Source organism: Podarcis pityusensis, assembly GCF_964106645.2.
Source record: "Podarcis pityusensis genome assembly, chromosome: 2".
Taxonomy (NCBI): Eukaryota; Metazoa; Chordata; class Lepidosauria; order Squamata; family Lacertidae; genus Podarcis; species Podarcis pityusensis.
The window spans coordinates 73,386,355-73,408,689 of record NC_138029.1 but is presented as its reverse complement, the minus strand read 5'-3'; the positions used below and the strand labels follow the sequence as shown (position 1 = coordinate 73,408,689).

Here is a 22,335-nt window from a genome sequence, read left to right as displayed (position 1 = left end):
GGTTGCATACAATTCAGAGATCAAAAAACATTTCCAGTCAAAAGGACAACAAGTAGCAGAGCTGGGAGCCAACCTCTACCTGAGACTAGGGAGATCAACTTCCAATCCAAGTATATTATAATTAGGCTGTGTAGACCAATGGTCTTGATGGAATAGGGCATGTTCACAGAAATTCAGTTTGCAACCCTGCTTTGTAGAGTCATTCAGTAAACTGAAATCACACTGGAAGCAGCAAGAGAGTGGTATTTTACACAGCCTGCTCTTGGATATTCTCAGGCTGCTTGGCACTGCTCATCTCTTTAATCTTCACTTCATTTTGTGGCTGCACTGCTACCGGCTTTATTCTGTGGCTCTGTAGGAGCTGGGCCCTCACATGTCAAAGCAGAATTTAGGGTTTTTGGAGGGAACGATGGAAGATAAAATGAACAACAAAGCACCTTCTGGATGACTGTTGTTAGTCACACTCACTTCTGATTAAAGATCATTAAACATGAAATTAGCTCGTTTGTGTTACGGGTCCCCTGGGGATTCTTTTAATTATGAAGTGCAGATGGCCGAGAACCTGAGGAAACTCAGCTTTGGAAAAAGGGGGCAGAGCTTTGTGCAGGGCTGGGGGAGGCATGGAAAAGGACTCGGGAATTGGAGAGAATATAAATTAATTTATTTTTACTTTCCTTGTTGTTTTAAACCCCTCAGCATTTCACAACAAATCACAGATAATTAATAAGTACACTTGCCTTAATGACTAGGATTTTTAAGTAGCAGAAATTGGAAGATGCCACATCAGTTTATTTCCACACGCACCCTTCTTCCCTTTAGGTTTTTAAAAAAATGGAGAGAGAAAAATCACCATGCTAATTTGAGTCTCATTGGCTGCCGAACAACCCAGACCCATTGCAAGGCTTCCTTTTCCCAGCCCCCATTTTTGTATTGGCTTGTCTATTGTACTGAAGCAGCAGAGAAAACTCCCAGCCAACTGATTCTTATTCAAATAGGAAATATTCCATTTGAGGAAGCAGGTCTCCACCTGGCTTGGACCTACCAAGCATAATGGAAAAGTGACAGCAGCAGCGCTTTTAAGATATTTCGTGTGAATGGCTGGGCTAATGTGAGGGCTACTTCTTTTGATGGCTGCCAGCACCTGCCAGTTACCATGCAGAGAAATGTGCTGTTGCTACACTACTCCTTCTCCATATGACAGGTCATTCTAGGGCAGGGTTGGGGAACTGGACCCAGGTGGTGAGCCAGATCTTGATTTTCCCAGCTCCTCATGGGCCAAATTTGACTAGTGGGTGAAGCCAACCACTTGTAAATGACCCATCATCACAATTATGTCTGGTGAAGAGGGATTTGAAATTCTAACACTCAGCTGACCACTGGTGCTTCAAAAGCCAGATGCACATAACTGGTGAAGTTCTGACCAGCAGGACTTCAAAAGCATCACACCTGGGCCTCTGAAGCACTGTCAGCTGATTGGTGGCACTCCAGAAGCCCCCTTTTTACCTGCCCACAGTTGACATCATATATGGTGTCAGGTGACTGGCAAGTGGGTGTGGCTTGGCCAAGATGGCCTTGTGAGCAAAATTGACAGGCCTGGTAGAACTGATCAAGTCCCCTAGCTACAGGTTCCCCACCCCTTCTCTAGAACATCCTTCCCCAACCTGGTTCCCTCCAGATGTTGTTGGGCTGCAACTCCCATCATTGATAACCTTGCATCATACTTGCTTGGGCTGATAGGAGTATGCTCTTGGTTACAGCTCAAAGTGAGGAGAGAGCTTAACCACGAGTCCCAGTTTGGATGTCACAGTAACCCAGTTACTGTTTTGTAACACAAGAGCAAAAAAGGACTAGGGAGGGGGGAAGTGGCTCTTAGGGAGCTTACATGTTTGTGCAGACTTGCAAAGCCAATGTGTGGCTTAGCATGTCATGCGAACTAGGCTGACATATTAATTCATGCCAGGATACCAGTGGCAGTTCTGATATAGTAATATGGTTTTGTGAGAAGTAGGATTCCCACCCACCCACCCAACATTTATATCCTGGCTTTTTAGTGTAAACTGCGCCACTCAGTGTGGTCCACAACACATAAAAATAATGTTTTATGATTTTTGTAAATGTTTTGCGCTGTTTAGTATCAACTTCATAAAACCAAAGGCTGAAGAAATAAAAAGGCAAAACCTTGGCGGCAAAAAAAAAAGTGATAAATGTGGCCAACTACACTTCACAGGGCAAGGTCTGGGTAAGTGATGGGATGGCCCTGTCTTGTGCTCCCATCCAACTGTGGCTCCACATTAGGTGGGACACAGAGAAGATGCTGTGTTAAGGAGTAAAAAACCAGATTCAACTAACCAGTCTTGCTAGCAAAAGCCTGCATTAGCCCTCTCATCCTATCATGTACCCCCGAGCCTCCACAAATTGGGTGGTGGGGGTCAGGAGAACTTCCCAGAACAGTATGCAGGGGGAGGACAGGGGCGATCATCCCATTAGGGAAGCAAAGATGCTTATGCCAGTGGGGCAATCTCCCAACGCTACACCAAATTCCTCCCACAGTGCTATGTGCATGGCTCTCTGCCTTTCTGTATGCAGCGTTATGTGAGCAGTGTTGGGGGAGGGGGGTGGATAATTTATTACTGAAGAGACGCGTCTCTTTTTTTTATTACTCACTGATGCTTGCAATGACTCCCCTGTGCCTCACTGGGTTCCTTTGCCTCTCAGTGTGGAGCTCCAGCATTCACATGTGTAATTAGAAGCAGATGCCCCCACTTAGCAGCAAAGTTGCAGTTTGTCATTCTGCTCCATCATGATGACAGGTGAGCCCCCCACGCAGGCGAGTTGGTAATGTGCTGCAGAGAAGCTAAAAGTAGTGCAGAGGCTCCTGAAGATTCCACCTGCTGCAGTTTAAATAGGTACAAAAGATATTCTTTCATTTCCATTTATTAGCTGGGCTTCAGTTACCAGAGCTGTGGCCCCAGAGGCAAAAAAGGACCACGTGACACAGAGTTATGGGAGGTGAAAAGGGGTGATTTGATATGGCAGAAAGTGTGACTTCCCCATTAAGGTGGCATTGTGTCATGACAGCAAGGCTTCATCAAGCCCAGGCCGTCAAAAATTTGCTTAGAGGTTTTAATCAGGAATGGAAGTCTCCATCCTACTATGTCATCAAACAGGAGATTGATTGCAGCACTGCTGGTTTTCTTTCCATGTCAGAACCTTAGTGATGTTTGGGTGTCATGGTCCTCATAGCCCACTCCCCCACCCCCATGAAGAAAGCCTCACCTATATTTCCATCCATGATTTTTTTATATATATAAAAAAATGATGCCATAAATCCCACACCAGATTTTGGGAACCAGCTTGTCTTTATTTTACCATTGCTTGTGCTTAACTGGGATTTACAAAGAGGTGAATTGACAGAATACTGTGCACAGTGCAGTCTAGATCTATTATCAAGGAACTTAATAAGTTCTACATACTGTGTGTGCCAAAAGCTACAAGCATGGGATAGATTAAGGTCTTGCTCTGCATTGTATAATTTAAATGGTGTGATAGCACCAAAGCATAGAACACAATCTACCACAGTTTAATAGAACACTGTCAATTTCAAAAGGGAGTCAGGAAAGACTAGCAGAAGGATGCTATCTGCCAGTAGGTTAAATCCTCACAAACCAGGAAGACAACAATTTTAAAATCTTCCTGGGTAATTTTGCCTTTGCATTTTGCAGCAAATATTCCCATTTCATGTTACTTCCCAGACAATCTAATATGTTGTGTTAATTGCCAACTCAAGTGCAAATGCTGTAGGTAGCAACTTGTAATTTTGCTCTCATTTCCATAAGCTTTTGCCACTATCAGCTGTTACATCCTGACTGGCCCAAGACTGGTGATTTCCAGAAGTTTTCAACCACAATTCCCATCAGCCCCAGCCAACACAACCAATGGTCAGGGGTGATGGGTGTTGTAGCCTGGAGACATCTATAGAGCACCATATTGCCTTCCCCTGGCTTAAAGACACATCCTAGGTGAAATATTAAGATGACCTAAACTAGGCAATGCTTTAAAAAATTGCCTACAGGAAGTGATGCAGTCGGAATTAGGTTTGCTAGAATCATATGTGTCAAATATTCTAGGAAAAGCCAATATGCCAGTAGCAAAAGGTCTTAGTTTCTCCTGCTGCAAATTATTTAACTATTTCTGAGGTTTGGTTTCAGAATGCGCATGTAGGAACATATATATTCTATACTGATACAGATGCTGGGGGAGACTATCAGTTTAGCAATGAGAACCCAGTCAGTTGCAAAGTCTCCAGACATTTCTGCACAATGCAGTTACCTTCCACCCAGGTTCCTTTAGATCTGATCTCACAGCTTGACAACTTTGCACAACTTTCAGTTGTTGAGGGATTAGCACATCACAAAGGCACAGAGGCAGTCAATAAAAGATTAGCATGTACCATACAACCAAGAAATAATAAAGTCAAGCTGAGGATTAGGAGAGAGGAAGTGTTTGCACCATGTGAAAAGGGTCTTTGGCATGCCTTCTCCATGAACCACAGATGGAAAGGTTCACAGATGGAAACAAATTGGAAAACTGCAGGTTTTTAATGTGCTGCGAGGGAAAACATCATGCCCAGAACTGGGTCACAAAATCAAGGCCATTTTGAAATTGTGTGATTTGAATGGGAGAACGTTCTTAATATTTAAATGTCCAACCAAGAAAATAAAACATGTTGACAATGACACCTTTTCTTCACTGCAGCACAAGCAACCTTCCCTCAATTTGAGAGTGCTGTCTCTCCCAGTTTCATATACATTCATTAAAAATTATCTTCTGTTAGCTCTTATTATCGTGCACTTGTTGAGTGAGATTGAACTCACCCATTGATCACCACAGCATAGAAAAATTCCATCTGAAATGCCCCCAGGCATATTTCTGCACATTAAATTAGTGGTTGGCTGACTTAAGTTTTACATTGTTTACTCTCCCCCGTCCCTTCTGGAATACCCCCAAGTCCATCAATGAGTCCTCAAAATCAACAAAGTAAGTGTTCATACTCAGGATCCCTTAACAGTAAAGACATATTAACTGTGTTAAGTGGTGCTTAGTATATACACTTGCTTAAGAACATTAAGGGACAGAGCAAGACACACCTAGGTCAATGTTCTTGGAAGAATCCCATACAACAGTAAACCTTAATAGTCCACTGAACATTGGCCAACGGACTACTAATGTGTGAGGGGTCAGGTCTGTGCAGCGTGGCAGCATCTACTATCCAATGCATTCCCTCCTCTACACACCCACCCACCAGTGGTTTTGTAAATATTTTATATTGCAACCCATCATAAATGAATAAAGGGTAGGCACAGCCAGTGGGGGAAGGGGGGACAACCCCAGAGAAGGTAGCACTAGACCTCTTCCACAGCAGAGGCAAAGACTGGGATAGAGGGTACTGCTTGGTGAGGAACAAGATGGAGGGAAATCCAGAGGGTCTGAACCTGGAGGTAAAATAGTTTATGGAAAACAGCCATGAGGATATGAGGGAGCCCTGACGGCATGGTTTACTGGAGGAGATTCTCATTACTGGAGGTGCTGTGATGAATTGGGTTCCTGAAGTGAATTTTCTCTTTAATCCAGCCCTTCCCCGAGGATTTGAAACCAAGGTTGATCTGCCCACCCATGATTCCATTGGTAGGGATAGATTGACTCTTGCAGTTTAATTTTTTTCTATGCATTTACACCAAACCTTCATTCAGAGATTAGGGATTGAGAGCATGATGCAAAATCATGCAAGTTTGTCCCCTCTGCCTCACCTCATTTAGAGATCTTGAATTCCTCCTCAACACATACCTGTAATTATAAAAACTCATATTAAAATGAAATTAGGTATGCTTCTAAACTTATTTTTAGCATCTATGTTTGGCCAGTGTTATCACTTGAGTCATATCACCCTCACTGACAGCCATGTAAGTTGGGTAATTTTGGATTCCATGTTGTATTCAGTGTAAATCCTTGTGTGAGTAGAGTGGATTCTATTTGCACAAAAGGACTTCCCTTCCTCTCTTCCACTTATGTGCCCCTAAATTTGTTCCAGGGTTTCCCCCACTCTTCCAGAGCAAATTTAGGGACAGTGCAGGGGGAAGGAGAGAGGGAAAGTCTAATTGCACAAGCCAAAGTTGTTCTGCTCGCACAAGGATTTAGTTGAATTTGGCTCTCTGGTTTTATTGGCAGAAGAGTGTTTAGATGCAGTGCTTCAAAATGTATTAAACCAGCACTGCAGTGTTTGGGGTTCCTCCTCATTCTACTGAATGGAGGTCTCTGCCCTATCATGAAGACACCATTCTGCAGTCCCCCATCAAGTCTCTTTCTTTGCTACTCTTGGATTTTGGTGCTGGCGCACTTCCCCCCTCTAGTCTCCATGTTTCCCAAGTCACTGCTTTTCACCTCTCCCCTCTCTCCAAAAAGAATCTAACATCACCCACATAAAGCCCATCCTGCATTGATGAACAAGTCTGTTGTCTCCTATAAGAGAAATAATGCAAAAAGGAGAAATTTGTTCTCAAAAGTGAAGCAGCTTGTATAAAAACCTATCTGGCCCCACAAGGAAGTCCCATATTAGCTGACCACTTTTGAGCATCAGCTTCTGTATTCTGCTTTCTTTAGGGTTTATGTGCTTCCCTCCTCATTTTTTCCGTTCTTTGTATCTCTTATCCACATTGGTTGAAGGGGTCAGTTTGATCTAAATACCAATAATATCCTTTCCAGACTATAACTAGGCCAGGCTAAACTGGTGAATGCATTTATAAGTTGTCATGAGAGGCACATACATCTGAAAACATGGTAATCTCTGCTGAGGAGGGTGAATTTCATGCCAAATGTTAAATATAAGCTTATGCCTAGTCCTTTATATCCAGCTAGCAAACATCTTCCCATTGATGATTTTCTTGCTCTCTGCCTAAGTAATTGGCACAGATCTCCCTAAGCTGAAGCATTTTGTCAGCTTGAGTTTTAGCAGTCTGGAAAAGGAAGAGGAAATCGCTTTAGCTGAGCAGGTTTTGTCTCCATGATAACTCCAAAGAGGAGTTAGTCTCTCTCAGCTCATTGTGTAAGTTCCTCAGCATGACAGAACTGGTAATACTGACAAAATACAGAGTTCTGTGTTGGAGAGTTTGTAGTTTAAGTCTTAAGTGTACAATAAAAGTTAAACTTGTGGTCAATAATGTAAATCAGCTAATATTTTTGTAAAGTTATAAGGGAATCATGCTTCATGCCATTCTAGAATTGTGTGTTTGTGTGTGTGTGTGTGTGTGTGTGTGTGTGTGTGTGTGTGTTAAAGGGAATGTAAATTAAGTGGTTAATGTGCATAACAACCAGCCATTGTGCACATTCACCAGGTCTCATGCAGAATCTACACATAATTTTCCCATGAAGAAGGAATGGTGCACATTTCCCAGTCAATACATGTAATCTCCAGCAGATTTTGAGATACATGTTTATATCAACTGAATTTTGTACAATCTGTAGGTAGTATACACAATCCCCAGCAAACCTTGGGCATATCTCATCTGAATTTTTTATGCTGGTTGAGGTACTTCACATTGTTTCTCACCCAGCCCTTTTTTACCTGCAGGGCAACCCTTCATCAGCTGGTTAGATCTCCCTTCTGCTGCAATTCCCATGAAGATTGACCAAATGCTTCTATTAAACTTCTTCCTGAGCTTCATAGCATTTCCATCAGAATCAGGAGAGTGGAGTGGGGATTTAAAATTTCCCCCTCTCTGCAATTCTCTTTGTGCTATTTAACTGACTGATGAGCAACTGAAAGGAGGTTGAGCTGCAGGCAGGGTGGGGGAGAAATGATCCTGATCTGGAGCCCCCTTCCTTCTTCCTGATGCTTGGCTCATCATTGGGAGAGGATGATGAGGGCCATATAAGATTAGGTAGGGGGCCAGGTGCAACCCAAGGAGCGCAGATAGCACACTTCTGAAAAGGAAATGGGGAGGGGGAGGCAGGTTTATTGGAGGCTATGTATAATCACAGAGAATGTGCATATTGCCCAGACAATGTACAAAATCCAGTCAAGATATATGCATTCCCCAAGTCCTGTTGAGGATTATATGTATCGACCAGGAATTCTTTATTATTGTTTTTATTTATTACATTTCATAGAATCATAGAGTTGGAAGAGACCACAAGGGCCATCGAGTCCAACCCCCTGCCAAGCAGGAAACACCATCAGAGCACTCCTGACATATGGTTGTCAAGCCTCTGCTTAAAGACCTCCAAAGAAGGAGACTCCACGACACTCTTTGGCAGCAAATTCCACTGTCGAACAGCTCTTACTGTCAGGAAGTTCTTCCTAATGTTTAGGTGGAATCTTCTTTCTTGTAGTTTGGATCCATTGCTCCGTCCGCTTCTCTGGAGCAGCAGAAAACAACCCTTCTCCCTCCTCTATGTGACATCCTTTTATATATTTGAACATGGCTATCATATCACCCCTTAACCTCCTCTTCTCTAGGCTAAACATGCCCAGCTCCCTTAGCCGTTCCTCATAAGGCATCGTTTCCAGGCCTTTGACCATTTTGGTTGCCCTCCTCTGGACACGTTCCAGTTTGTCAGTGTCCTTCTTGAACTGTGGTGCCCAGAACTGGACACAGTACTCCAGGTGAGGTCTGACCAGAGCAGAATACAGTGGCACTATTACTTCCCTTGATCTCGATGCTATACTCCTATTGATGCAGCCCAGAATTGCATTGGCTTTTTTAGCTGCCGCGTCACACTGTTGGCTCATGTCAAGTTTGTGGTCAACCAAGACTCCTAGATCCTTTTCACATGTACTGCTCTCAACCCAGGTGTCACCCATCTTGTATTTGTGCCTCTCATTTTTTTTGCCCAAGTGCAATACTTTACATTTCTCCCTGTTAAAATTCATCTTGTTTGTTTTGGCCCAGTTCTGTAATCTGTCAAGGTCGTTTTGAAGTGTGATCCTGTCCTCTGGGGTGTTAGCCACCCCTCCCAGTTTGGTGTCATCTGCAAATTTGATCAGGATGCCCCTGAGTCCATCATCCAAGTCGTTGATAAAGATGTTGAATAAGACCGGGCCCAAGACAGAACCCTGTGGCACCCCACTAGTCACTCTTCTCCAGGATGAAGAGGAACCATTGATGAGCACCCTTTGGGTTCGGTCAGTCAGCCAGTTACAAATCCACTGAGTGGTAGCATAGTCAAGACCGCATTTTACCAGCTTCTTTACAAGAATATCATGGGGCACCTTGTCAAATGCCTTGCTGAAATCAAGGTAGGCTACATCCACTGCGTTCCCTTCATCTACCAGGCTTGTAATTCTGTCAAAAAACGAGATCAGGTTAGTCTGACATGACTTATTTTTCAGAAATCCATGCTGACTATTGGTGATCACAGCATTCCTTTCTAGGTGCTCACAGACTGTTTGCTTAATGATGTGCTCCAGAATCTTCCCTGGTATTGATGTCAGACTGACTGGGCGGTAATTATTTGGGTCCTCTCTTTTCCCCTTTTTGAAAATAGGGACAACATTTGCCCTCCTCCAGTCTGCCGGGACTTCGCCTGTTCTCCAGGAATTCTCAAAGATGACTGCCAGTGGTTCTGAGATCACATCTGCCAGTTCTTTTAATACTCTTGGATGCAGTTCATCTGGCCCTGGAGACTTGAATACATCTAAACTAGCCAAGTATTCTTGTACTGTCTCCTTAGTTATTCTGGGCTGTGTTTCCTCTGCTGAATCATTTGCTCCAAATTCTTCAGGTCGGGCATTGTTTTCTTTATCGGAGAAGACTGAGGCAAAGAAGGCATTGAGGAGTTCAGCCCTTTCTGTGTCCCCTGTTTGCATTTCACCATCTTGTCCTCTGAGTGACCCCACTGTTTCTTTGTTCTTCCTTTTGCTACGAACATACCCATAAAAGCCTTTTTTGTTGCTTTTAACCTCTCTAGCAAGCCTGAGTTCATTCTGTGCTTTAGCTTTTCTGACTTTGTGTCTACACGTGCTGGCTATTTGTTTGAATTCCTCTTTGTTGGTTTTCCCCCTTTTCCATTTTTTGTACATATCCTTTTTTAATCCTAACTCAGTTAAAAGGTCTTTAGATAGCCACCCTGGCTTCTTTAGGCACCTTCCATGTTTCCATCTCATTGGTATTGCCTGAAGTTATGCTTTTACTATCTCCCTCTTAACAAACTCCCAGCCATCATGAACTCCCTTTCCTTTTAGTATTACTGTCCATGGGATCTCACCCAGCACTTCCCTAAGTTTGTTAGTTGCTTTATCTTGCCGAGGACAGCACAAAGCAACTGACAAAGAACAAAAATGTGCATAGTTCATGAAGCTTGGCGAATGTGGACAATGCCAAGCGCTGTGAGGTACAACCTATCTCTGGCTAGAAATCCTTCCTCAAGGCAGTGGAGATCATGGTCCACTTGATTTACATTTCCTTTAACCATCCATTTTTAGTGCAGATGAACAGTCAAAGCAGAAAATTAGTAAACTTTATAGTGTAATTTTAAAAAATAAAACAGCAATTAAAATATTATAACTAACAAACCTTGATGATCTAAGCAGAAAGGCAAAAACCAGAGTCAAATCCCACCATGATTAGTGATGAAAAGCTTCTCTAAAAAGAAATGTCTTTATTGCTGTGAGCAGACGCTGGGGAATCACTCAGCCAAACCACTCCGGCCATGTGGCAAAACACTGCATTAGGAGAGCAGCAAGAGACAGCATCCAGCGACGATGGAAGCGGGACATGCTGCTTTCTTGCTAGCCCACCCAATGGGACTGACAAGCTGCAGCTGCAGTTAGTGCAACAGAAAGAGGCTGTAGAAAAGAAAACCGAGGCAGTCATGAAAGGGTTCTCAGTTGAATGCCAAGGGGAGAAGTGGAGATGGGGTAGGGCAGTGTATGCAGGAGCAGGTTGAAAGGGAGGAACTGAGGCAAGAGGGAGAGGCATGAGAAGAAAGAGAGGAGGCAGGAGTATATCAGGAAAGTCACCCACTGCCTTGAAGAGAAGCTGGCAGAGTAACTGCATTGTGCTTGTGTGAGAGAGTGCTTTATGTGTGGTATCTGTGAATATCTGTGTGTTGTGTAGGCAGGGTGAGTGTGGTATTTGTGTACGCGTGCGGCAGCTTTGGTCACAACCGCTGATGGCATGTGAGTGTCCCAGGGTCAACCCACAGGCCAATAAACACCTGTAAGCAGCAAGCATATTTGCATGCTTCCACCAACCTTTTTATTTCCCTGAGGTGTGACCAGCCATGTGTATTTCAGTTGACTGAACAATTTTTGCATATGTTTGAATTTTATTCTGCTTTATGTAAAACATATGTTTTTCCCCACATAGATTTTTTTTATTAAGCAATATGCATACTTGTTTAATAAACAAATAAATAAACAGGTTAACCACCCCTCCTTTAAAGTATGCTCTCTCTCTTTATAACAGCAATTCACAATGCCATCTTATTTTTTAATTTGCCTTTGACCAGCTTCACTTTGCCAAACTGGCCGCGCTATTTTAAAGATATCTTAGGCTGTTTGTAGATTTGTTTCACCCTCCTCTAGTGTCATTCTTCTAGTTACCATGTCATTTAAAGCAACACCCCTTTGAGAGTTTAACACTTCAGTCAGCTGTGAGAAAGTGTGTGGCTTAGCAGCTTAGTCTAGAGATTGAGTTGTGAACCGTGACATCTCTGATTCATGAACTGAACCAGTCGTCTTGGAGCTGTTCTCTCATAGCCCCTTAGTAGTGACACAGAGCTCAGCCCACCAGACACTATGACTGTTCAGTTTTGATTCATTCAATGGGATTTGTTTAGGGCTCCCTGAGCAAACCTCATTAAATTAATGGGAGCTGCTGAGCATTAGGACTTGGTGGGTTGCATCCAGAAAGGGGTCTTTTACACATTCATTATCGATGCACAGTTATTTAGATCCTTCTGCTGCTATGACTGATAATAATACGGACACATGGGGCCATTCCTTGCAGCACTCCATCTGTTAACAGATACATCCTCTTGGAACAGAACAGCATCCAAGTAAACAAAAAGATGTGCCCAGCTCCTTCTGCCTGCTTCCAGCTGTCTTCACATCTGCATTGATGTGTCCCTCACTATCAACTGATTTGTAGAGCTCTTGATACTGATATCGTGGATATAAGTGCATGGGTAAAGGGCAGAAACTAAATTGAGAAGCACCTTCAAGTAGAGGAAGCATCTGTGCTGCACTTCTGAGAAAAGATGATTTCCCACAGCAGGGATAATAACTGTCGTTCCACGAAAATGTTCATGGTCTTTGCAGAGGTGCACATCTAAATGCACATTCAAACATGAATGGACTTCTTTTTTATGGACTATCCACTTGCATGTACACCTGAGCAGGGTTTCCATCAAAAGCAAAGCATTGCCAATGTTAGTGGTGTCACTCAGGTGTGTACTGAATACATATCAGAGTGCATTTACTGTCTGCACTGCATTGCCTTCAGTGAATGCACATCCAAGTGTGCAGTTCCACTTAAATCAATGCAGTGTGGATAAGCGATTTCTGTGCTTGGATGCCCACTTCAATGGGCATTCCATTTATTATGGCTCTTGTTCTAAACAATACAACCTCCAGAGCCAATTGCACCCCATAGTCTTTTCAACTATGAAGAGATCATCACACCTAGGCTCAAGGGGGCTTCTGCCCTCACCCTTCAAACTAAGAAAAGGCAATTGCCTTTGCAGCTTAAAATGTTATTTTTGGGTGGCGGGAGGAATCTGGGTAACCCACTTCTGCTCCTCTTTTAGTTCGCAGGCAGAAGAGAAGCAAGTGGCACACTGCTTGCTTCCCCTCAGCCTAACCTATATTCATAGCAGCGTGACAACAGCAGATACAGTAAGTGTGCCTCTTAGTCTGCACAGAGTCAGGCAGTTTGGGGCATGTGGTTTGTTTCTTTAAAAAGACATTTTTCCTGCATACCTTGGGGGTCCTCCAAGAATTCAAGAAACCCGTCCTGGTCTGGCCTGACTCCATAGCAAGTTCAATATGCAGGATACACGCAGCAGTGAGAGTAATTTAAGAATACTGTTTGAGAATAGCATTCCAGAATTTCAGGTCCCTAGAAAGACGTTCTTCTGGTGAATGGCAGAACTGGTGGTGTTGAGCTTGCTGCAGGAGGAGAATGTACTGCTATGACTTCTGCATCCCCACTCCCATTTTTTTGCATGCAGAATGGAGAGTCCAACTGCCTTTTAATTATCCCTTTTGATGGAATGTGAACTTCTATTTTGACAGTATTACTGCTCTCTGAATTGCCTGTCCCTTTATGAATTTTATCAGCTGCTGCATGTCCTAGCACAAGAGGGATTGGAAGAGACTTTTCTATGTAAATAGTTTCTAAATACTGCAAATTAATGACATGCAGTTCTTCACTGGAATGATGAAATCACTCTCTAATTTTTCATTGCCTGTTTTGTGGTTCTGAGTAGAAGAGGTTATTAGCATCTCAGATCTCCACCATTAGCACACATTCCCCTCCAGCAAATGATAATGTATTTCTTGTTCCCATAGATTCAGAGACTTCAGAGTTGGGAGAGAGAGTATTATAAACCTCCAATGTGACCTTCCATAGAATAGCACAGATTTGGAAATGTTAACACTTGGATTCCTGTACCCATTCTTAGATTACTTGTAACTGAGCTAGTGTGACCTTCTAGTGAGGTATGTCATAGTTTGTTTCATGATGAAACTTTGGATGAATGCAGATGCCTATTCATCAAGGGTGGAGGTAAAAGGTAAAGGAAAAGGACCCCTGGACAGTTAGGTCCAGTTAAAGGCTACTATGGGGTTGCAGCACTCACCTCACTTTCAGAGGGAGCCGGCATTTGTCCACAGACAGCTTTCCAGGTCATGTGGCCAGCATGACTAAACCACTTCTGGTGCAACAGAACACCGTGATGGAAACCAGAGCACCCAAAAATGCCGTTTACCTTCCTACCAAAGCGGTACCTACTTGCACTGGCGTGCTTTTGAACTGCTAGGTAGGCAGGAGCTGGGGCAGAGCAACAGGAGCTCACCCCATTGTGCAGATTTTAACTGCCAACCTTCTGATCAGCAAGCCCAAGAGGCTCAGTGGTTTCCTACAGGTTTCAGCCCCATAGCTTTGAAGTCTGCCTGCTGCTTCTTTGCAAAGCAAGTTAAAGGCAGACAACATGTCCATGATTCAATCTCTTCATGCACACTTCTTCAGATACCTTCAGATATTCTTCAGATATTCTCTGCAAGCTCTTTTGAGCCAAGGTAAACAGGACACCCAAAGACAGAGAATGTGACCAACATGCAGTGGCTCCTGTGGGGGCTGCTCTCCCATCATGGTTCTTTAACCCTTCAGTGTAATCCAAGCATAGAGTTAGCCCAGTGTGCCTCTCAATACCAACATCATAAGTGCCCCAAAACATTTTGCAATGAACTTTGCCTTTAACATGCTAGAACTCACCAGGAACCCCAGCCCCCAGACAAGTCACAGTCTTGTTAAAATGAAATGCTGGCAAGCCTGCTGATGACATTGAAAAACCTCTTTCCTGTGGCCTGGGACTGTGTACTGTACTAATCACACCTTTTCCCTTTTATTCTGTAGGAGGAGGATATTGAATACTATGACTCCAAGGCTGAGACAGAATATGTAAGTGTCTTCCACTTGTCCTTCACTTATATTTTATGCACTGAATGAGTTTCACATGTTATTTCCTTCAAGTTAGAATTCCACTGTCTACTTTGCCACCTTTGTTTAGAGCTCAGAGTAATTTGACTGGCTCCAAAGCACAGGATCTACACTTATGGCAGTGAACAAAATGGGGTTTTGTTATAGAATTGCAAGTTCTAATATTTCCTCATTGGGTGGTAATAGAAAGAAGCAATAATGGTTAAATTCAGGAGAATTCAGAACTCCTTTTACTTATGACAAATATTTTCCAGCAAGGAGGCACTTAGAGAATAGAAAGTGGGATAAAGTTGTTTTTATTGATCTTGGGAACTGAATTGGGGGAGGGAATCACAGCAGGCATACATTTTGTGTTTGCTTCATTTCATAAAAGATTTGGCAGCGTTATTTGACTATTTTAAACTCCTTTTTTCTCTTTAAATTGTGTTCATCTTAGACACATTCCCATGAAGCCTTGTGAAAAATACAATAACACATGTAAGGGAACATGTTTCAGTCAAATATAGGCATGGGATACCACAGTAAAATCTGCAGGGACACTGTATGATGGGCAATGTAATTCTGCTCTGGGTATTGAAGCAAAATGAAGATTTCAGATCATTCCACCTCTTTTCATAGAATCATAAAACTGTATAGTTTGACCCCAAGAGTGATCTGGTCCAACTCCCTGCAATGCAGGAATCTCAACTAAAGCATCTATGACAGGTGGTCATTCAACCTCTGCTTAAAAACCTCCAAGGAAGGACAGTCCACCACCTTTCAAGGGAGTCTGTTCCACTGCTGAACAGCTCTTACTGTCAGAAAGTTATTCCTGATGTTTCGTTGGAATCTCCTGTCTTGTGACTTGAAGCCGTTGTTTTGAGTCCTGCCCTCCAGAGCAGGAGGAAACAATGTGACAGCCCTTTAGATATATGAAGATGGCTATCACATCTCCTCTCAGTCTCCTCTTATCCAGGCTAAACATACCCAGATCCTTCAATCATTCAGCATAAGGCTTGGTTTCCAGACTCTTAATCATCTTGTTTGCCTTCCTCTGAACACATTCCAGCTTGTCAATATCCTTCTTAAATTGTGGTGCCCAGTACTGGATACAGTATTCCAGGTGTGGTCTGACCAAGGCAGAATAAAGCAGTACTATTACTTCCCTTGACCTGGACACTATACTTCTGTTGATGCAGCCTAGAATAACTTTATCTTTTTTTTTTTTTTTTTTTTTTGCTGCTGCATTACACTGTTAACTCATGTTAAGCTTATAGTCTACTAAGACCTCTAGATCATTTTCACATGTACTACTGGCAAGCCACATGTCCCCCATCTTATATCTGTGTAGCTTATATTTGTGTGTAACATGTCATTTTATTGCAAACATATAATGACAATGGGACCTTGCAGCAAACACTGAAATCACACTGGAGCTCTTAAATTAAGAAACAATACTTTCATCCAAATAGATGAGACTTCTGATGAAAATGTGTGCTTTTCCTTTCAAATCCCTATTTCAGAGTGAATTGTGGAACTTGAGAAAACCCACCCCCTTGCCAACTGAATGCTGGGGGTTTGTTTTTTTTCTCCCTGAATGCTGCTTGAATCTCTAAACTGTAGAGTCTACAAGATTACATTTGATCTCATGAAATGATGACTACATTGCCAATCAAACATAATGAAACATATGACTGATGCATATTCCCTCTCTTGACTGATTATTCTGAAAGGAATATCTTTCTTTCCAGAAGAGATCTTTCTGTTTGTCAGACCCTTTCACATAGCATGGGGCAGGTCATATGTTGGCTCAGAAAAGCAAGGCCAAAGAGATCTACTGCAATCATGTTTGAAAGCATACCTGTCCACCATTGTGATCTTTTGTAGGGAGTAAGTTCCCTGAAGTCAGTGGTGCTTCCCTCTAAGTAGATATACATAGGAATATTTCCTTTACCTGAATGATACTTCCAGAAATCTGACAGGCAGTAGGTCTGCCCCTTGGACCTAGAGAAGGAGTGACAGTGGTTGGCTCCACTCTGTGCTTATTTTGTGACAGCCCATCAGACAAAGCCTGAAGGAGCCAGGTGCACTTTTGCTAGAGAAAGTCACTATGCTTCCTGGGAAAGTTTCTAAAATTAAAGCTGGCATCTGAAATTCAAATGAAGAGCAAACATCTAATTAGAGACAGAATCTAATTCTCTACCCTCCTCCTGGCACAGCCATCCTGTAATTCTGGCAATCAGCATGTTAAGTACAAACCAAAGAGCTTCAATTCCCCAAGGAAATAGGCCTTTGCTAGTGACTGTGTGCAATGTGAAGAGAGCTCTGTTCAAAACAACTCCCGGGCATTGGCCACTGGGCTTAACTCATCCCAGAAATGGCTGCATTTTATAGAGCTTTCTGGAGCGCTTTGGAGTCTTCCTGGGTGGCCTAAATGCTGAAGCAAGATGTGCCCTTGCGTCCTCTCCTCTGGCCAAGAAAAGGAAGAACAGATATTAAGCTGCCTCAGCTTGCTGAGAGGACACAAAGCCTTTGGCGCCTGCTTTTGACAAAGCTGTTCTCCTTAAACTTCATAGCATTCTAAATCAAAGACTGAGGGGTCCGGTGTAGTTGATGTTACATAGCCTTTAAAAAGTAGTAACACAGGACAACCACTGTACTAGATAAGTCAGTACCTGTTGGAATGGAGTAGATACCAGCTCTTGGCAGTAAGTGCCTGAATAGCCATTTCTAATACCCTTTTCAAACCTAATTCTATGAACAATGGCCAGCTAAAACCCAAATGGGCAGCAAACATAATATGAGAGAGAACAATCTGTGTTCTACATCAAAGTAACCCAAAATCTGAGGCTGCGGTTTTTGGGACTTGAGATGTATATTTTTAGGACCCACCTTATTTTTGTAATTTTCAGTTGTTTAAAACTGTATTTAATATTTCATTGTAATTGTTGTAACCTGCCCTGGAACCTTAGGGTGAAGGGCAGGTAATTAATTTATAATCATAAGCCAGAATATGGAGAAAGACCACAGGCCTACCAAGAGCATTTCCCTATCACATTCAGATATGTGTATAATCATAGAATCATAGAATCATAGAATCATAGAGTTGGAAGAGACCACAAGGGCCATTGAGTCCAACCCCCTGCCAAGCAGGAAACACCATCAGAGCACAAGGTGGTAAAACTTTAACTCTGGCATGCCTGTTCCTTTGCTCTTGAGAATTTATGGTGCTGTAAAGAGCAGAAATGTAAGATTTCCTACAGACACATAGTGTACTGGTGATTAGTTTAATAGTAGATGGATTTTTAAGGTCAACCAGGAGCACGGACATCAATTAGCTCAACTTCCTTAGGATGTCCCTAATTTCATTGGAGAAATGTTGGAGGGTATGGAATTATCTGACCCACCCCCCAAGCCATATCAAGGCAGCCCTATATAAGGTAGTTTTTTAATGCTTAATGTTTTATTATGTTTTTATATGTGTTGGAAGCCACCCAGAATGGCTGGGGCAACCCAGACAGATGGGCAGGGTGGGTGGGTAGGTAAGTAAGTAAGTAAGTAAGTAAGTAAATAGGAAGGACATCCTTATTTTCATTAGAGAAATGTTGGAGGGTATGATGCGCCAGCACACTTCATAACTCCTCAGTAGTTAACTAACTATGCTGATAGTAATAACAGTGATCGGCTCACTGCTATCTGCTTTTGAGGCTGCCACAAAATTCCATCCTCACAGCAAGCAGAAGTCCTCACATCCACGTTAGATAGTGCTGAGAATGATGGATCAGTACAATTCTGGTAGGGTTACCGTATTTTTTGCTCTATAGGACGCACCAGACCATAGGACGCACCGGACCATAGGAGGGGGAGAACAGGCAAAAAAAAAAGAAATTCTTGTTCTTCCCTTCTAAAACAAGGTGCGTTCAAGATGCATTCACCCAAAGCCTCCGGAGTTACCGCTGTGCTCTGGAGGCTTCAGGCGGCTACCTTGGAAGCCTGGAGAGCGAGAGGGGTCGGTGCTCACTGATCCCTCTCGCTCTCCAGGCTTCAGTGAATGCAACCCAAAGCCTCTGGAGCATGGCGGGGGTTCCCGCTGGGCTCCGGAGGCTTCAGGTTCCTTTCGACCTGCTCTTTGGGGCTGGCAGGGGGAAGCGCTGCTTTCCCCTACCATCTGCCCCAAACAGCAGGGCGGGGAACAGTGCAAAGGCTGCGGCAGCCTTGCCACTGCCCCCCGAGCTTGTGGGGCTGCTTTCCCCCACCGCTAGCCCCAAAGAGCAGGTCAGGGAACAGTGCAAAGGCTGCGCGCAGCCTTGCCGCTGCCCCCCGAGCCAGTGGGGCTGGCGGTGGGGGGAAGCGCTGCTTTCCCCCACCACCAGCCTCAAAGATCCCTGAAGCCTTTGGAGCGCAGCAGGACCTTGCGCTGCGCTCCAAAGGCTTCGGGTTCCTTTCGCTGACCCAAAGCCTTTGGAGCACAGCACGAGTTCCCGCTGCACTCCAAAGGTTTGACGCTTTGGGGACAGTGTTTGTAGCCTCCGCAGGGCAGCGGGGTGAAGGCACCCCACTGCCCTGTGGAGGCTTTGCGCAGCCAACCCCAAGCTAGAACAGGAAGACGGAGCGCTGCGCAGCGCTCCGTCTCCCTGTTCTGGCTTTGGGCTTAGCTGCGCAGCCTGCATTCGCTCTATAGGACGCACACACATTTCCCCTTAATTTTTGGAGGGGGAAAAGTGCATCCTATAGAGCGAAAAATACGGTATATTGCATGAGGAAGCTGCAACATGAACATTATTTTTATTCAGGAAGCTTTGTGTTGAAGGTATAGAATACAAGCTTAGACTGCGTTCGAAGAAACCTTTGAGCACATAACAAGTTCACATAGATTAGAAGCCCCCAACTAGGGCTGGGTAATATTTCATTGTAATTGTTGTAACCTGCCCTGGGACCTTATAGATCATCCAAATCCAGTTTGAAGTCCATATCATTATATCAGTTTCATAAATTTTAACCCAAATATATATTGCAAATCATGGTGTGTGTGTGTGTGTGTGTGTGTGTGTTATGTAAAAATCACAATGTGGGAAAAACCGTGAAGCCAGCCAATGCTTCTCTTGATTCCTGAAGCCCATGTTAGCTCTGCTGGCTCAGCTCTCCCCTGCCTCCTGTGGGTGGCAGCAAATTACATGAGCAGGCGCCGGCAAAAAACACAATGCAGAAAAAACTGTGAAGCCAGCCATGCCTCTACATAAAGGTAAAGGGACCCCTGACCATTAGGTCCAGTCGTGACCGACTCTGGGGTTGCGGCGCTCATCTCGCTTTAGTGGCCGAGGGAGCCAGCGTACAGCTCCCAGGTCATGTGGCCAGCATGACTAAGCCGCTTCTGGCAAACCAGAGCAGCGCACAGAAACGCCGTTTACCTTCCCGCCAGAGTGGTACCTATTTATCTACTTGCACTTTGACGTGCTTTTGAACTGCTAGGTGGGCAGGAGCTGAGACTGAACAATGGGAGCTCACCCTGTTGCAGGGATTCGAACCACTGACCTTCTGATCAGCAAGTCCTAGGCTCTGTGGTTTAACCCACAGCGCCACCCGCGTCCCCTATGCCTCTACATAGCTCCATCCTTATTGCAAACATTGAGATATATCAATATATTGCAATGTTTAGCTGGTGATGTATTGTCATGTTGAAAACCAGGAATCACCCAGCCCTAGCCCCAACCTCATGAACCTAACTACTCTACTCCAGCAGACAATGCAGAATTAAGACAGGAGGCTTAAGAAAATGAGACTGACTTGGTACTTTCATCAGGGAACCATCACTGGCAGACCTATGGTGTCTATCAACTTCCACGGTCAGGTTTGGTTTTTTTTCCTGCATTGCTCTCATGAATACTAGAGCATGAAATCTCTCAATGTTTAAAAATTAATCAACCTTCAGACAACCTGTGAACTCTGAAACTGTAAGAAGGTGGAAAGGGGATAGGAAATCAGTTTCCAGGACTATTAATATCTCAGAGCAGTATATTTTATGCTTGTTGATGGTGGTGTCTGATATTATTACAGATTCAGATTAGTTTTTGTTGGTTTTTGTAAAATGATGGTCCTTCACCTATTGAAAACACATGTAGCGTTCTCTGCCTAAGCCTATTGCTTCACACTCAGCAATATTCCAGCTAATTTTCTTCCAACAAATAAAGAAAAGATGATGGTGAAAGTGATGATGGTGATGATGAAATTAAAAAGATACCAAATTGTCTGCAGTAGAACTAAATAGAAAGAAACCACAGATCCTCCATTTTTTGTTAACATTCATTTAAAAATTTAAATTGAGCATGATCTCCCTCAAATGAAGTTAGTTCAGACAGACAAAGCCTATTCAGTAAAACTGTGACTTTATTCAAGAAGCTTATGCCAGATATAAATGCAGAAAGAAATAGAAATGAGGTTCCTATTCACTGCACCTTTAGTTCGTCCCAATGTAATTCTGATTGTGGACCTCTAAAAAATAATAATTTAATTTTAAAAGGTAATGGGGATGCCAGATTGTGTGTAAATGGGAGCTCGAGATATACAATATTTGTAAAAAGAAAGAAAAGGGAGAGGAGAGTTTAAAATTCCTCTTTACTCATTCTTCCAGCAGGAGAGGGTTTCAGTGTTTATTCACAAAGAAGTGTTTAAATTAACTAACATTCGATATAGGATGCCACTAGCAAAACGGGAGAAAATTACAGTTATTTTTCCAAGTCTTATTATTATGTTTATGGTTGAAAGACAATGTTTAAATCATAGAGGAGGCCAAAATTCTCCAGCCAGATCCCCAGCTCTATTAAGTTGCCACCATTCTGCTGCTGTCACTAGAACTTTGTGGATTTCTACCGCACCATATGCAATAGCTTTCATTTTCTGTACCTGATTCTGGTGACTGATAAATTGTTAATTTCCTAGTATTTTTTAAAAAAATTAATAAATAACAGGTGGGCTTTTTTTTTCTGGGCTGATCCAGGATGCATGTGTGTGTGTGTGTGTGTGTGTGTGTGTGTGTGTGTGTGTGTGTTAAAACAATCTGCTCTATGGTATAAATGAGGGGAACCTTTGTATCTGCCATTCCAAAGGGTCTGATCCTTTAAATCACAGAATAGCCCGGTTCCATACCTTAGCGAAATATGAGTACGTTTGTATTTGATTCATTTTTCTGTCATTTTTTGTGGCCTCACTGTGCTGGTACAAATGGCCAACTGATGTGAGAAATTGCAGGCAAAAGCCTGAAAGCTTGACCCTTCATGCAGAAGCTGCTGAAGTTGAAAGTAATGGCTAGAGGCCTCTTTAATTCCACTGCATCCAAAGACGCTTCTCTATCTATTTTCCTTGCTGTTTGAGACTATGGAGAAAAATTCCCTCCTAGGGAAGAGGGACCTTGCTGAAGTCAGATTGATCTCTGCAATCAAATTGGATCCGTATAATCTGGATTTCTTTCTCCTTCTTAACTGGCTGGCTGTTCTTTGCTATCATCATCAGCATTATGGCGGGAGGGGGGGGAATCTTACATGTCATGTAATACTTTTTTGATAGGCTTTTGTCTTTTAGACAAATCAGATGCTGAAGCTGAAATCAGAAGTAGAGGACTAGTGTCGAAGAGAAAAGGGGGTGT

General features: G+C 43.2%; 1 protein-coding gene across 4 annotated transcripts in view; it reads left to right on the top strand.

The window, feature by feature from the left end:
- CACNA2D2 (calcium voltage-gated channel auxiliary subunit alpha2delta 2) overlaps window positions 1–22,335 on the top strand; it is a 529,531-nt gene that overhangs the window by 328,582 nt on the left and 178,614 nt on the right. For all 4 annotated transcript variants that reach the window (XM_080996409.1, XM_080996408.1, XM_080996407.1 and 1 more), the window contains one exon: window positions 14,634–14,678. In XM_080996409.1, coding sequence (XP_080852535.1) covers window positions 14,634–14,678 — 45 coding nt within the window. The remainder of the gene's footprint in view (window positions 1–14,633; window positions 14,679–22,335) is intronic.